The sequence below is a fragment of the Micromys minutus genome (genome assembly GCF_963924665.1).
Source record: "Micromys minutus genome assembly, chromosome: 31".
NCBI classification, from domain to species: domain Eukaryota; kingdom Metazoa; phylum Chordata; class Mammalia; order Rodentia; family Muridae; genus Micromys; species Micromys minutus.
This window is the reverse complement of record NC_137966.1, coordinates 11,637,593-11,655,413: the sequence shown is the minus strand read 5'-3', so window position 1 is coordinate 11,655,413 and position 17,821 is coordinate 11,637,593. Positions and strand designations below refer to the sequence as shown.

General features: G+C 39.5%; 1 protein-coding gene across 1 annotated transcript in view; it reads right to left on the bottom strand.

Annotated features, from left to right (window-relative positions):
• RANBP17 (RAN binding protein 17) overlaps nt 1-17,821 on the bottom strand; it is a gene marked incomplete at its 5' end in the record, with an annotated part of 254,739 nt that overhangs the window by 211,212 nt on the left and 25,706 nt on the right. The window contains 2 exons of the mRNA XM_080942277.1: nt 14,178-14,371; nt 17,029-17,201. Coding sequence (XP_080798403.1) covers nt 14,178-14,371; nt 17,029-17,201 — 367 coding nt within the window. The remainder of the gene's footprint in view (nt 1-14,177; nt 14,372-17,028; nt 17,202-17,821) is intronic.

Here is a 17,821-nt window from a genome sequence, read left to right as displayed (position 1 = left end):
CCAATGAAGCGTATGTAGTTCCTGTGGTCTACACATGTTCTAACACTTACAATTATCTGCTGCTTTTTGTCTTTACATCTATCCTGGCAGGTGTAAAGCAGCAGTCTATTGTTATCTTAAGATGCCTTCCCTCCTGCCACATGAGGCTTAGCAGTTTCATGAGTTTACTGGCTACTTTTATGCCTTCTATGAAGAAAAGTCTGCATAAGCCCTTGGGCTGTTTTCAAGAATGGTCACTCTTACTGCGCTGTAAAAGTCCCGCATGTATCTCAGGAGTGAGCTCCTTGTCAGACACTATTATATGATGCTACCTTTCTGTAGGTTTTATTTTCACCTTCTGGGTGGCGTTCTTTAGTGAACAAAACTCTTACTTCTAACATACTCCAACTACCTAACTATTCTTGCTATTGTCAGTTTGGTGATACTTGATAAGAAATGCCTAACTCCAAATCATAAACATTTCTACCTATGCATCTTTCTGAGCTACTTGACCTCCTATGTTTAAGTTCAAGAATTCTATCATAGAGAGCCTGGCGAGGCAGCTGAATACAGGCTACTCCAGCCCCAGCTAAGGACAACACCTCAGAGAGCCCAGAAAACTGAGATTTAAAACAGTAACTATTGATAAATTGCCAAGCTTTGGTGACACAGGCCCCTCTGCTCTTTGTTTTAGCACAGACTGATTTCTACCATGCAATACTCACTATATAGCTGCTCTTACTGCCCGCTGACTCCAGGAGACTGTGCACTGCATGACAACAGCGTCCTGGTCTGTTAGGTTTTCTACTCAGCTCCAGAGTCTAAATCACAGCCTGGCCGTGTCTTACTGGTTTAACATTAACAATGTGTTGATCTCTGAAATATACACTAAGAATAATTACATTTCTGTTCTTTAAGTTTCCATTCTATATTAGATGTGCTACAACTAATTTTTAATATTTGTAGAGTCCCTGATTTTTTAGATTTACCTTGTCATTACAGCATATTTGTAACCCCAACTTGGTACTCAAAACAATTCACATATACATTCAGCACAGTAAAGGCTGAGCTGTCTGGTGCACCTGATCCCATCCCAGCTCCTTGGGAGCAATTCGACAGCCAGTGTTCCTCTCAGTCTCTGTTTTCCCATTTATATGCTACTAATGATTTTAATCTTTGGCATAGCCCAGTTGTGCTATATAGTGTTCCTGAATGGAGGAGGGGGCATGATGAGCTCCTTATGTGAATGAGATGCCCTGTCTCAGGCACTTGAATACTTGGTCCTCAGTTGGTGGCCACTTGGAAAGGATTAGGAGGTGTCTCACGAGGGGAGGGCCTAGGGTTTCATCCCAGTACTTTTCTGCTTTCTGTTTGTGAATGGGAATATGAGCTCTCAGCTGCAGCTCTAGCACCATGCTGGCTGCCATGCTATAACCATGATAGTGATGAACTCCCAGCCACTAGAACTGAAGACCCAATTAAACGCTTCTTCTTTAATAGCTGACCAGTAACCTACTTGAGACCTAGCCCATGGGTAGGCACCAATCCCTTACACTATTATGATGTTAAGTTGTGCTTGCAGTCAGAAGCCTAGCACAGCAGGCCCTCTGAGAGGCTCTACCCAGCAGCTGACTGAGACACATACAGATACCCACAGCCAAACCTTGGATGAAGGTCAGAGACCTCTATGGCAGAGTTAGAAGGATGGCAACGTCATGGGAAGACCAACAATGTCAGCTAACCTGGACCCCTGGGAGTCCCAGAGACTAAGCTACCAACCAAAGAGCATACACCAGCTGGTCTGAGACCCGGGGCACATATGCAGCAGAGGGCTGCATTGTCTGGCCTCGGTGGGAGAGGACATACCTAGTCCTGAAGAGACTGGATATACCAGGGTGGGGTATACCTGGGGGGAACCACCCTCTCAAAGGGTAGGTGGGGGCACCGAGGGTAAGGAGCAGCAACATTGGGAATGTAAATACATAAATAAAGTTTTAAAAATGCTTCTGTCTCTAAGTTGTATTGGTCATAGAATGTTTTCTCAGAGCAATAGAGAAGTAACTAAGGATGTGCCTTCTATCCAACAAATTCTGTGCTAGATGAGCAATGTTAGGTGTGAGTCAATAGTGCTGTTTGGTTGAGTTCAATGTCAATGAATCAACAATACATTTAAGTAAGGAGCCTTATAAAAACTCACACATCAAACAATGGCTCTGTGGCCGCAGTACGAAGGAACACCCACAGGGGCAATGATTTCATAGTTGTGAATATGCTGTGCTGATGATAAAGACCATTATCAGCAAGTAACAAAAACCAGCTGTATTTCCCAGAATCCTAGTCACCATGAGGCTCTTAACAGTGACTCTACCCAGTTACCAGACTAGCAGTTGCACTGTGTGTAAATTATAGTAGTCACTTCTAAAATAAATATAATTCTGAAACACTGCAAGCATAATTTTTATTGAATGTAACATTTTACCTGCCCTAAGGGAGTCACTATTTTTTAAATATTCCACTATAAGTCAGGCATGATGACACTTGCCTACAGTCCCATGACTTAGGAGGACTGAGGCAGATACTGCCTCGAGTTTAGGAACTGAGTCAGGCTACACAGCAAGAGCCTGTGTACCCGCCCCTCCAAATAACACTATTTCTCACGGCAAAACTTATAATTTAAGAGTAAATAATCACCAATGATCTCCCTTACATTTTATCACTGTGGCTACTGAGATATTATTTAGATAATACTAACTGCTGCTCTTTTTAAACTCTCTGTAACTGCGCTTTGTTCTTATCCTTGGGGTAGGCAGGTTGCTGATGTAGTGTGAGAGATGTCTCACTACCGAATTCAAGCCATCCTTGAGTGCATTACATACACAGGCCAAGCTTCCCAAAGTTCACAGTCTTCCATCTTAACCTCCTCAGTGCTAGACTACAGGACTGAGTAACACTCCTCTAAGTAACAGACCTCTAAGTCTGGGGAACTGAAGTAGAACCTTCTTTTTTTAGGAACTGATCAAGCTAGAAGTGGTGTTATCGAGAAACAGCGAAGAGCTATTAGGAAGCTGTCAGATACAATTCTGAGACTCAGCTAAAGGTGTGGTAGTATTTCCCATAAAAATCAAACCATTCTCCCAAACTTCAATTGAAACTGTAACACTGAAAAGTCACACTGAGAAATCAACCAGGCATGGAAACAAAAACAATGCATATTCTCACTTATATGCAGAATCAAATAAACAAGTGTGATCTACATACACAAAAGGAGAACTCCATCAAAGACAGGAAAGGGGAAGAAGGTCAAAGGGTACAAATCTGCAGTCATAGAATGACTACACCTTAAAGACCAAAGACACATGGGAACTACAGGAAAGAATACCATAGAGCTTGCAGGCATGAGCTTCAAGTGGCGCTTGTCTCTGTTGTACGCGGCACACAAAACTAAGGTGGAAGGGGTGGACAGGATACTAGCCCTGACTACAGCGCTCATTTTATTATGGAAATATCTATCAAAACACCATGCTGTACGCCTTAAGGATATGCCAAATAAACTAGTCACATCCCTAAACTGCATCCAGAAATCCAAAGAGCCATGTGAACAATACATCTAAACCAAACTTAGAAAAAAAATCTGATACACAAGATTCATATCTATAAATCTCTTAGAATCTCATTTTATAAGATTAAATTTCATTATAATTTCCCATTTTTCTCTTTATTCTGAAATATTCAAGGCACTTGTTTTAGCAGCTGTTCAAGCATAGAACATCTTTTCCTTAACAAAATAATTATTGCTGTAATAATCTGTAATTATGGTTTATAACTGCAATAATCCCAAAGAAATCAGTCATTACCATAGATCACAAGTAATCGTTAACTACTGTTAATGACCTATTTCTTAGGGATTATTGTTTTTGTAAACCATGACCATATCACCACAGATATGAGAGAGCAAGACAATATAATACAAATGAGATCATAATATAATAATAAACTTATTTTGTAACATTAAAAGCCATTAAGCATCTAAATTAAAGCACACATAACTAAAGCATATAATTTTCTTTGTTCAACACTAGCTGAACTGTTGAGTCTGCACAAAAGAAACTGAATACTACTGCACACAATGTACAAGCTGGAGCCTTGCTGGGCATTCTCTGTAATATAGTAACAATTACTTCTGACTACATTAAAGATATCTTTAAAAGGCAGATAAATTTCATCTCACTGATGTTTTGACTAGAAAAATGGAAAACAAAAATTTATTAAAATTTTTGCATGTGCCAGACAGACCACATATTGTTATGTAAGAACTTTAAAGCATATCCAACTATATAAAGCTTTATTCATATACATCAAGAACTGGGTGAAGCTTAATACAGTTAATATATATCTCTCATCACCAATAAATTATTCATTTTCAGTTAATCCTATCCAAGTCTTTGAATATCTATAGTTTTATTAAAATGTTCTTCTAGAGAAAGACAGGCTTTTGATTTTTACAACAAAATCTTGCTACATTTAGTGTACACACACACACACACACACACACACACACACACACACACACAATATCTCCCATAGAACATGTGGAAGTCAGAATACAACTTGCAGGAATCCTTCTCTCCTTTCTCTGAGTTCCTTGGATCAAACACAGGTCCTCAGACCTGGTGCAAGTGCCTTATCAGCTGAGCCACCTTGCTAACTCCCCACTTGCTACATTTAAATGCAATAGTCGATATCAATACAAAACCATATGTAATATATGTAAGCTGCAGCTGAGCAACACTGAACACTTGACCATGGTACAAATTAGAAAGCAGGGAGCTTCCTAATAATGTGCCACTTGACAAATAAATAACTTGATTACAAAGCATTTTTTAACAAAAAAAAAAAAAAAAAAAAAAACAACCAATATTTGTGTGATAAAAGCTATGTCTACTTTTTTTAAAAAAAAGACAAAAAAACTAATAGAAATTATATCCTAGAGTCTGCAACGCAATTAGAAAAGAAACAAAACCAGACCCTAAAATAGAAATAATAAAAAATAAAGCAGCAATTTAAAAACTTAACCAAACTATAATTTGGTTCTCTAAGTGATCAGCAAAACTGATTGAATTAATTTTAAAAAAATGTTAAAAACATCAGTATCAAAAATGAAATAAAGTATACCACTTCAAATCCTATAGGTAATAAAAAACAATAATGGATATTAGAAATAACTTTCTGCCAATCTATTTTAATACAGTACAAATTTTCATTAAAAAAGACACAAAAAAAACCCTTTGTTTGACTAGAATTCTATGCATTAAAGATGGAAAAGGTCTAAACGGTGAAGGGAGTCACTCAGTAACATTCTTCACACACACCGACAACACTGTGCCAGACAATGCACATATAAGAGAACGCTGTATTAGATCAAGTTAACTCTACACTGGAATGGAAAATTCTACTGTGGAAAGAAAAGGGTGGAGACAGGACTGTGGTTGTATGCAGACACCACAATCATGGAGATATCGGGAGTAGGTCCACACACAGCTGGAATTAATAAGTAGTCAGCAAAGTTATATAACAAATCAATTCTGATTTTACAGAATAGCAGAGCATAATTAAGAAACATATCAATTTTATATCCCAACTAATCAGTTATAAAATATCAAAATATATAATAAATTTAGAATCGCTTTTAATAACTACACACCAAAGCCCACAGAGCATTACAAAGACAGTGTAAAGCTCATCAAAGGGCAACCTTACAGTATTCACCGTTCTTATCTACAGTGTAGAGTGAGGCCAAAATTAATTCCAGTAAGTCACCCTATGTTGTTGCTATATAGGATTTCTTAAAAACAGAAAACACAAGTCCTATGGGGGTGAGGAGGTAAACTTTCAAAGCTGAAAGCCTTAGTCTTAGAAGGGATCTTGTGGTCGTTTTGTTTTCCCCTTTATTGATGCTTTGATTTGGTGTCATATCATCCCTGTCCTCCAGCACCAAAACCCTTTTTCTTCTAGTTGGTCCAGTTTTTTTGCTAGTTTATTTATTTTGTAGCTTTATCTCATTCATCGAGTTTTAATTTTTATTACATTGTAAAGATTATGTGGTGTACATGTGTGTGTGTGTTCATGCACTAATGCCACAGTTCTTACAAAGGACAGAGGACAACTCGTAGGAATTCTTCCTGTCCATCTGCAGCCTGTCAGGCTTGATGGCAGGTGCCTTTATTGGATGAGCTACCTTGATGCTTCTGATCCATTAAGACTGTTTTAATTTTCTGTTTGCTTCCTAATTTCCTTATTTTGTTTCCTTATTTTATTGCCCATTTGTTTCCTTGTCTTATGTTCCATATGCTTTTTCCCCCTTTATATAATCTGGCTGTTTTCTTGCTGATTCTTTTTCTTACATGTGACTGATGTATACATACTGTTGATATTCTAATCCATCTGCTGCCCTTTCCTTTCAGGTCTAGAGTTGCCTTTGTCTCATGCTTATATTCCTTCCTAAGCCACTGACCATGTTTAGCAGAGCATCTCTGGCATGCTCACTGACATTCTACCTTTTCCAGTATCTTGAGTTCAGTAGTAGAGGAATTCCAATCTCTTCAAGAAACCACGATGCTTTGCCCAATTGGGGAAGCCATTGGCCAGTGTCATCTTTATCGATCGATCAAGAACCAATTGGGGAACAGACCACCAGGGCGGTGGCTGGTAGCACACGTGTCTGTGAGGAGCTTTAAGAGAGGTAGTAGAACCCGGGTCATTGTACAATAAAACTAAAAATCAGTAAGAAAAAGCCCAAAATAACACAATATATCCAGAGACCGAATAGTAACTCCTAAATAATCACTGACTTACTTAAAAAGAAACTTTCTTAGAATCAAATAAAAGTGAAAGCATGCTTTGCCAGGACCTTTGGAACATAGGTAAGGCAATTCCTAATCAAGAAATTTATAGCTGTCAGGGTTTTCATGAATAAATCAGAAAAATTTTCCAATGTACAACCCAATGATGTATCACAAAGTCCTAGAAAAGAAGTCAACTCCCAGACCACAGCAGTAAACAAGAGAAAAATTAATAAAATTGCTACTAAAAGAAACAGAATCCACAATAGAGTTGGTTCTTTTAACAAGACAGGGAAACCTTTAGCCAACAACACAAAGAAAAACGTAAAGATTTATAAAGATGAAAAAGGAATAAACTTTGAAATCTAATTCCAACACACTAAAAAATCTAGAAGAAATAAATCTCTAGACACATATGATCTATTTCCTCAATCAAGAGGAAATAAAGAATTTAGATTCCTAACATCAATGAGTTTGAAGTTTCACAACCAAAAAAAAACAAAAACAACAACAACAAAACAAAAACTCAAAATCCTGGAACAAGATGGATTCCTACTGAATTCTATCTAAAGGTTAAAGATGGACTAATACTCAGACTCTCCCATACAACAGAAAGGGACAGTTGGCTAGCACGAGGCCCTGGATTCCAATGCACAGCACCATGTAGAAGGTCGGTGCTGTAGCACACGTCTGTGATTTCACGCCAAGGAGCGGAGTGGGTATATAACAAAGCTCCCTGGACAGTGAGTGACTTGTCTCAAAAAATAACGTGGAGGGACTGGAGAGCGCGCAGAGGTTTAAGAACACTGGCTATTCTTTCCGAGTACCTGGAATTGATTCCCAATCCCACATAGTGACTAAAAACTGTAACTCCAGTTCTGGGGGATCTGATGTCCTCTTCTGGTTTCTGCATGTGATGCACAGACATACATGCAGGCAAGACACTTGCACATATAAAATAACAAAACAAAACAATTTTGAAGGGAGAGTGGTTGAAAAAGACACTCTATATCAATATCTGACATCCAAGCACATGCACACATAGGTATACATACTCACATATACTACATACATACACAGGAAAACAGAAAGGGAAGGAACATTATCAAAGTCACTCAATAAAGGTAGCATTGCCCTATCAGCAAGACCAGATGGATTCAAAAGAAAAGAAAACCAACAACCTTAATAAATACAAAATTTAAAAAAAATTCTTACAAACCAAATTAAAAACATATTAAACAGATCATTCAGCAAATCAGTCCCAATCATTCAAACTTTGAAGACTAAACAAACATAAAAACTAAGAATCACTTCCTCTCAAATGTGGAACAAGACAAAGGTACCTATTCCACAGTCTTTTTCAATAGTCCTTAAAATGTTACCTGAAGACACTAAAGGAGTACAACTAGGAAAAGTCATCAAATATCCCTGTTTAGAGATGGTATAATCTTAACAGTCCCTGAAGACTACTGAGACTTGATGAAGCCTTTCAACAGATGCAGAATACAAAATCACCATCTGACAATCAGAAGCTTTTTTTTAAACAAAATGATGCACTTGCTGAGGGAAAAATCAGGTGGTTAAAAATCCCATTCATAACAGCTTTAAATAAATAAAAACTAATAATAACAACCTTAACCAAGGAATGCAAACACTACTACTGCAAACATTTAAAACACAGAAAGGAGAAACCGAGGTTGGCAGCTGATGAAGATTTCCTATGTTCACGAAATGGCATTAGTTTATGAAAACAGCTTCATCGCTAAGGTGACTTAAAGAAACAATGTAGCCCTAACCCAAAATCTCAGAGATAGTCTTCAAATAAATAGGAAAAAAAATCCTAAAATTCATATGGAAGCAAAGAAGACCATGAATGGCCTGGGTGTCAGGTACTCACGTAGAGAAGAGAGCGCTGAAATGGTAATTGAGTGTTTACCCTCCCTCTGCTACAGAGCCACACTAGCTGAAGCACCAGAACAAGACATGGGACAGGAGACCTAGAAACAGCCACAACATACACTCCTGATTTCTGACAATCATGTTAGAACATACACTGGTGACAACAGCCTTTTTACTAAACAGTGCTGGAAGTGCTACATTTCTTTATGTGTAAGAATGAAACCCGAGCCACTCTACAAAATTAACCTCAGAATGGACCAAAAAAGTTTCTGAGAAACTTCAAACTGCTGGAGGGAAAACAAGCAAAGAATTCGGGACATAAGTCCATGCAGAACTTTCTGAAAGGGACTCTGGTAGCTCAGGAAATGATCTTAAGACATGTCATATGAAAATACATGAAACTAAAAGGCTTCTGTGGGCATCGGAAATAGTCAGCAGAATGTGGAAAAGTCTTTAAAACAGAAAAATAGTTGAACAAAGTAGTAATTTCTAGAATGCAGAAAGAGCTACAAAAACTAAACACTAAAAAATATTATTTGGGAGGACTGAGCCTTCAGGTCTCCATCTGCACCCAGACCTAGGGCCGTCCCTAGACACGGCTGCCCACTCTCCCCCTACCTATTCAATATAGTACTCGAAGTCCAGGCCAGAGTACTTAGACAACAAAAGGAAGTCAAAGGGATACAAATTAGAAAGGAAGAAGTCAAAATATCACTATTTGCAGATGATATGATAGTATACTCAAGTGACCCCAAAAAGTCCACCAGAGAACTCCTAAACCTGATTAAAAAAAAAAAAAGTCAGCAAAGTGGCTGAATATAAAGTTACCTCAAACAAATCAGTAGCCTTGCTCTACTCAAAGGATAAACAGGCTGAGAAAGAAATTAGAAAAACAACACCATTCACAATAGTTACAAATAATATAAAATATCTTGGTGTGACCCTAGCCAAGCAAGTGAAAGATCTATATGACAAGAACTCAAGTCTCTGAAAAAAAAAAAAATTTGAAGACCTTAGAATATGGAAAGATCCCCCAATCTTATGGATTGGATTAATATAGTAAAAATGGCCATCTTGCCAAAAGCAATCTACAGATTTAATGCAATCCCCATCAAAATTACAACTCAATTTTTTCATAGAGTTAGAGAGGACAATTTGCAAATTCATTTGTGTGGGTTGATGCTAAGGTGATCATGATTGAACAAGAGAGAGATGGCCAGGAAAGCGAGGAGTGGAAGGAGAGGCAGGAGGAGCCAAGATGGAGCTAAAAAAAGAGGATCTATATCCAGGTAGACTTAATTGGTAACAGGTAGATATGAATATTTTAAAGGGATTCTATAGGTCTTTTTATCTCACAGAGAAGGGCAGTTTGTATCTTTGTCCACTGGATGTAAGCTTATTGTATAGATGGTTTGTGAATTGAGAATTTAATATATAAACCTGGGCTTTGGAGTCATGCTTGTGCCAGGAAATGGAGAAATGGAACACATTGGAACGGTCGTATCCACCCAGGACAGACGCAACAAGGGCGGAGGAGTGAACCGGGCCTGAGTTCTTAGAGGTGGCCTGAAGTGCCAAGTGGTGTGGGGACCAAACGTGTGTGCTCGGCTCCACACTGGAGTGGCATCCAAGTAGTAAGACCGTAGGGGCTGATAAAAGGTTAAGCCATCATTTTTATTTTATTGCAACAAATTTGGAATAACAAAAAAAACCCAGAATAGTGAAAACTATCCTCAACAATAAAAGAACTTCTGGAAGATCACCATCCCTGAACTCAAGCTGTATTACAGATTTAAAAAAAAAAAAAAAAAAAAAACCTGCACGGTATTAGTATAGAGACAGGCAGGTAGATCAATAGAATAGACTTGAAGACCCAGAAATGAACCCACACACTTATGGTCACTTGATCTTTGACAAAGGAGCTAAAAATATTCAATGGAAAAAAGACAGCATTTTCAACAAATGGTGATAGTTCAACTGGCAGTCAGCATGTAGAAGAAAGCAAATCTAACCATCTTATCTTCTTGTACAAAGTTCAAGTCCAAGTGGACCAAAGACCTTTACATAAAACCAGGTACACTGAAACTAATAGAACAGTAAGTGGGAAAGAGCTTAGAATACATAGGCACAGGGGAAATTTTCCTGAACAGAACACCAATGGCTTATACTCTAAGATCAAGAATCTTAGACAAATGGGACCTCATTAAATTGTAAAGCTTCTTTAAGGCAAAGGACTCTGTCAATAGGACAAAATGGCAACCAACAGATTAGGAAAAGATCTTTACCAATTCTACATCTGATGGAGGGCTAATATCCAATATATACAAAGAACTCAAGAAGTTAGAATCCAGAGAATCAAATAATCCTATTAAAAAATGGGGTACAGAGGTTAACAAAGAATTCTCAGCTGAGGAATATCAAATGGCTGAGAAGCACCTAAAGAAATGCTCAACTTCCTTAGTCATCAGGGAAATGCAAATCAAAACGATCCCGAGATTCCACTGCACACTATTCAGAATGGCTAAGATCAAAAACTCAGATGACAACAGATGCTGGCAAGGATGTGGAGAACACTCATCCACTGATGTTGGGATTGCAAGCTGGTACAACCCTCTGAAAATCAGTCTGGCAGTTCCTCAGAAAATTGAACATAGTACTACCTGAAGACCCAGCTACACCACTCCTGGGCATATACCCAAAAGATGCTCCAATATGTAACAAGGACACATGCTCCACCATGTTCATAGCAGTCTTGTTTATAATAGCCAGAAGCTGGAAAGAACCAAATGTCCTTCAACAGAGGAATGGATACAGAAATTGTGATACATTTACACAATGGAGTACTGCTCAGCTATTAAAAACAATGACTTCATGAAATTCCTAGGCAAATGAATGGAGCTTGAAGCTATCATCCTGAATGAAGTAACCCAGTCACAAAAGAGCACTCAATGGCATGTACTCACTTATAAGCTGATACTAGCCCAAAAAGCTCAGAATACCCAAGAAACAATTCATAGACCTTATGAAGCTCAAAAAGAAGACCGAAACGTGGATGTCTCAGTTCTTATTAGAAGGGAGAACAAAATACTCATGGAAGAAAGTAATGGAACAAATAGAGGAGCAGAGACTGAAGGAAAGGCAGAGGCTGCCCCACCTGGGGATCCACCCCATATGCAGCTACCAAACCCAAGCACTATTGTCGATGCCAAGTAGTGCTTACTGGCAGGAACACGATATGGATGCCACCTCAGAGGCTCTGCCAGAGTCATACTGATACAGAGGAGGATGCTTACAGCTAACTATTGGACTGAGCACAAGGACCCCAATGAAGGAGCTAGAGAAAGAACTGAAGGAGCCGAAAGGGTCTGCAACCTCATGCGAAGCACAACAATATCCATCAACCAAACCCTCCACAGCTCCCAGGGACTAAAACACCAACCAATGGCTACACATGGAGAGACCCATGGCTCCAGCAGCATATGTAGCAGAGGATAGCACTGTCTGCCATCAATGGGAGGAGAGGCTTTTGGGGCAGTGAAGGCTCATTTTCCCAGTGTAGGGGAATGCCAAGGTGATGAGGTGGGAGTGGGTGGTTAGGAGTGAGAAGCATCTTAATGGAAGCAAGGGAAAGGAGGAGGGGGGGATGAGAAAAGGGGAAATGGGATTAACATTTAAAATGTAAATACATAGAATAGCCAGTAAAACTGATAAAAAAAATATCATTTTGCCCATCAATTCTGCCCTGGGCAGATGAACTGCCATACAACGGTCAGAGGGAAAAACCCAAATGGCTAGTAACGACACAGGAAGCACAGCATCCTTGCAGTCAGAAAATGTAAATTTGCTGAGAAGCCCTGGACCAGTTTTAGAATGACTAGAACAGAAACAACAAATGACAACATGAATGAAAAAAGGACAGGCTGCTGTTGGGGACATAAACTTGTGCAAAAAATACAAACTAGTCAGTTTTGCAAAGAACAGACTACACATGACCCAGCACTCCTGGATGTACTCCTGAGGGACCAGAGGGACTTGTGCGTCTGTGTTTAGTGCTGTGCCCTTTGCCATGGCTAGGAAACGCCACCATAAAGATCACATCATCAAAAAAGGAACACATAAAGAAAACAGGGTATGCATATACAGTGGCATTTTGTCTAGCCATGAAGAAAAAATAAAATCACAACATTTGGTAGAAATGGACAGAACCAGAAATCATTAAGAGACTACAAAAGACATATATTGCTTTTTTTTTTTTTTTTTGCCCCATACAAAGGCTATAGATTTAAAATGATGTGTATGAAATGAGTGAAGTATAAAAGGGTATAGCTATATCTGTGGGTGTTGTGTATATCGTAAAACTAGACACAGGGTCATAAAAGATGAGGAAAGAAGAAAGATGTACTGGCTGGTTTTGTGTCAATTTGACACAAGCTGGAGTCATCACAGAGAAAGGAGGCTCAGTTGAGAAAATGCCTCCATGAGATCCAGCTGTAAGGCATTTTCTCAACTAGTGATCAAGGGGGGAGGGCCCAGCCCATTGTGGGTGGTGCCATCCCTGGGCTGGTAGACCTGGTTCTATAAGAAAGCAGGCTGAGCAAGCCAGGGGAAGCAAGCCAGTAAGTAACATCCCTCCATGGCCTCTGCATCAGCTCCTGCTTCCTGACCTGCTTGTGCAGGAATAGAAACCCTCACTATTACAGAAGGAATGGAAGGTAGGAGACACAGAAACAAGAACGACACTCTGGAGTAAAAAGGAAATAAAGACAGAAGGGAGGAGCGGGTGCAGGGGAAGAGAGTGAGAATACAGTCTAACTACACAAACCTGTGGGTATGCCAGGGAAGCCTATTGTTTTGTATGCCAACCTAACAATAAAAGCTACAAATTATTTCATCCTCATATTGCAGTTATTGCTATCTATCTGAAAGTATTTAAAGACATGTAAAAGTGCACCCTCCCTCAGTAAGAGCAAGAATGAAACAATAAGTGTGAGAACTTTAAAGCCATGGTGAGGGCTAATACATAATAAAAATAAAACCTGGTCAGGCTTCTTTTACTGGCTGACTTTAGCCAAGTGTCAAGTCTACTATTAAAAAGAAGAAAAAAAACATTACTTCAAAGACAATGACATCACACTGTCTGCCTGAAGACCATTAATAGTTGCTCCTCATGAGTCCATGTTGAGTTGCTGCCTGTGTGTCTCATAAATATTACAGATCAATAGTCAAATCACCAAAATACCCAAAAGCTTAATATAATCAGTGGTTTTAAAAGGGACTTGGGAGAAACATAAAATTAGTTTACCCCATGACAGACTGGCCTCAAACACAGAGATCTGCCTGCCTCTGCTCCAGAGTTCTGGGATTAAAGGTGTCACCCCACACCCGGCTTACGGCAGAATTCTGACAGTGACCACAGTTCTCCCTGTGGCAGAGTGCTCACACCGAGTGACACAGACTGACCTTCTTGAATTGTCATGTCAATAGCTAGCCCTGAGGTGGAATGAAGAAGCTTTTGATAGTTCTGTGCATTTTGGTCAAACAGCTGTACAAGAAGATTACACGTCTTTTCATATTCACATCTGCTGACTGTACACAGCTGCTCCAGCTGCTGGAACACAGTAGCAGTGTCGTCCAGGGGGTCTTCTAGGTTATCTCTGAAAGAGGAAAGACACTTGCTTACAATGCTGCACACATCTTAATCACAACACAGAAACTTTGCAATGGAAAAATGACATGATGAACCAAAAAACAAGTGACAAGTGAATTTGGAAGAAAATCCCATATATGAAGTTGACATAACTATGCACATAGAAATTAGCACACACACACACACACACACACACACACACACAGCACTACTAGAACTGAGAAGTGAACTAACTGAAGTCATAGCAAAGTAGCTCACAATCCAAAGCTGCTGCTCCATTACAGCAGCGCTGCACGATCTGAACAGCGAGGTTACGTGTGTGAGGGTTCCGGCCTCACCTCAAGCACTCGGGAGGTGATGAAGGGTCAGGAGGGTAAGCCCAGCCTCAGTTACAAGTGCATTTAAAGGCTACCCCGGAGCCCATGAGACACTGCTCAAAAGTAAATGTGTAAAAATAAATAAATGTATCATGCAAAGGTCAGCTAAATGTGCTCAAAACCTACAAACTGTGATTCTACAGCACTAACAAAAGGAAGCCAGAGCTAGACAGACGGAAGAGACCAGAAGACTCGGCACAGCCGCAGTCTCAGTGCCTCCCCCAGATTAACAAACGGCATACAGTACAATTCCAACAGAGCAGGAACTCCTTGTAGAAATTCCAAGACTGGACCATAGAGCTCAGCCAGCTCAGTGCTTACTGCAAGGCGTGAGGACCTGATCCCTAGAATCCACAAAGGTGGAAGGAGAAAGACAACCCCATGAAATGGCCTCTGACCTGCACACAGGTGCTGGGCCTGTACTTCCCCCATACAATAATAATACATTTTTAAATAAAAATAAGACCCTGAAAGACTAACGCTAAATTTTACATGGAGAAAAAAATGAAGTACAATCACCAAGACAATTCTGAACAGGGAAAACCAAGTTGGAAGACTCACACCATTAGGTTTCAACAGTTATTGTACGTACAGTAACTAAAGTGGGGCACAGGCGGGAAGATAAGTGGATTGCTAAGAATAGTTTCAAAATGGAGCCATATCCATGGAGTGGGCTAATTTTTAACAACAAAGTGGATGAAATTCAATTAGAAAGGCTAGTCTGTGTCCACAAATAGTGCTGGGTAATTAACTAATGAGCCAATGCAAGCAAGATGGGGACAAGAAGAGCCTGGACTGAACATGATACATGGTAAATATTATACATACAACATAATTATGAAACTTGGGCTTTGGGTTGTTTTTCCTTTCTGAGACTCAGTCTTCCTGAGTAATCTAGGCTGGCCTTCCATGGATTGTTACATGGAGCCTGTGACTCTTCTGCCTCAGCATCCCAGGAGCTGGCAGTACAGATGGGTGTGTCTACACTCAGAACAAAATTTACTTCAAATAGATCACGTACATAAGCGTAACTATGAGTAAAGAAAAGCTCTGACTTGGAATGAGGTAAAACTTCCTTATATAGTGTAGCAAACATACATACAACAAAGACAATAAGCAGGACTTCATCAAATATAACATAACTTAAAGAATATATACGTCTCTAAGACTTGTGAACAGAATATATAAACTTCTGAAATCTTAAAGACGTAACTCATTTTTTAAAGGGGTTGGCAATGGATTTTTTGAAATTACTTTCATTTTATTTTATGTGTATGAGAGCCTTGCCTGTGTGTGAGTGTGAGTGTGTGTGTGTGTGTGTGTGTGTGTGTGTATGTCTATGAGTGTGTGTGTATCCACCATGTGTGTGCCTGGTTGCCATGGAAGCCAGAAGAGAGCTTCAGCTTTCCTAGGCTTACAGACAGACAGCTCTTAACCACTCAGCTAACGCTTTACCCAATGGCAAAGGAGTTGAGACACCTGGCCAAAGTGCAGCCAGCAGATAAGCATATGAAACAATGTGCACTATTACAAGTACTCGCTGATGGGGTACAAAGTAAAAGCACAATGAGACACCACAACACACCTATTAGACTTACTATGAAACTGAAAAGACCACCAACAGCCAGCAATCAAGTCCAGAGCACATCAAACTCAGGTGTTCATATGAAAGTGTAAGAGCAGATGTTCCAGACACTTTGGAAAATAGTTTGGCAGCTTTTATAAAGAAAATGTATGCTTACTGTGCCACCAGGACACCCACAGGTACGTATTTTACACAGAGAAATGGAAACTTACATTCATCTAAAATTGTGCACATCAAGGACGTCAGCAGTTTATTCCCATTGCTGAAAAGTGAACAACCCACATGTCATGAGCAGTAAGTGGTGCACGGATACAGCACAGATGGATTCTACTCTGCAACAGAGGAGGGAACCCCGACAACATGGAGGGGCTCCAAATGCTTGTGCCAATGAAAGGCACTAGATTTCAGATGCTAAATACTGATGGCTCCATCTGTACAGTATCTTAGAATTGGCAAAAGCTGTAGGAAAATAAAGAGCTCAGTCATTGCCAGAGCTGTATACTGACTTAAAAACGAACCAAGTGTCTTTAGGGGAGCACTGTACATGATACTCAGTACCCTGAGTGCGGTGGTGGCTGCACCACTGTACACACTTGTCAGACTTAGACACTGTACACCAGCAACAGTGAACTTAACATTTTACTTCAATCTAGAACATTCCAAGATGAGGCAGGTAAAATAAGACCTTTAATATTTCAATACCTCACAACAATGGCAACAGATTCCAATCTGGACGTGATAAAGGCCTTGGTGATTTCAGGTGCATAAGTGTCCAACAAGTGGGGCTCAGCTGACTTCACAAAAGGAACAGATGCGACCATCCTCTGCCACAGGGTTAATAAGTAATAAACACTGTTGGGGGCAAACTCCCAGTGCTGCAAAGAAACACAATAAATGTTATTTACAATGGCATTATATCATTACAAACTAAAAACAGAGTAAAATGACTATGGATGAAATTAACTGGGGTTTTTGTTGATGGTGTTGTTTAGTTTTTGTTTTGTTTTGTTTTGAAACATGGTAGCCCAGGCTAGCCTTGACTCCATTATGTACTCAAGAAGGACCTTTAGCTTTTGATTCTCCTGCCTCCACATTCTGAGCACTGCTATTACAGACATGCTCCAGCATATCCAATGCATACTTCGAGGACAGAACCTGAGGCTCTGTGGCTGTCAGACAAATGCTTTATCAACCAAGCCACATCCCCAGCCCTGATAAAATTAACTTATTCTGATAAGTAAGCTCACTTAAAATAGCAAATTTTACAAATCTAAGAAGTATTAAAAAAACTAACATCTCTGCCTATACCACATACTTTAATGACTACTAAAATGTTTCCACATTTCCTTAAAATCTATTACACAAGTATTTTGTAAGAGCTGACAGAAACTTGAAAAGGAATTTTTCCATAATACAATCAATAAATGCATTCATTTCTTTTTTACATAGGTTTGATTACAGATTCTCATCACTCTTTATTTACTAAAAATTTAAA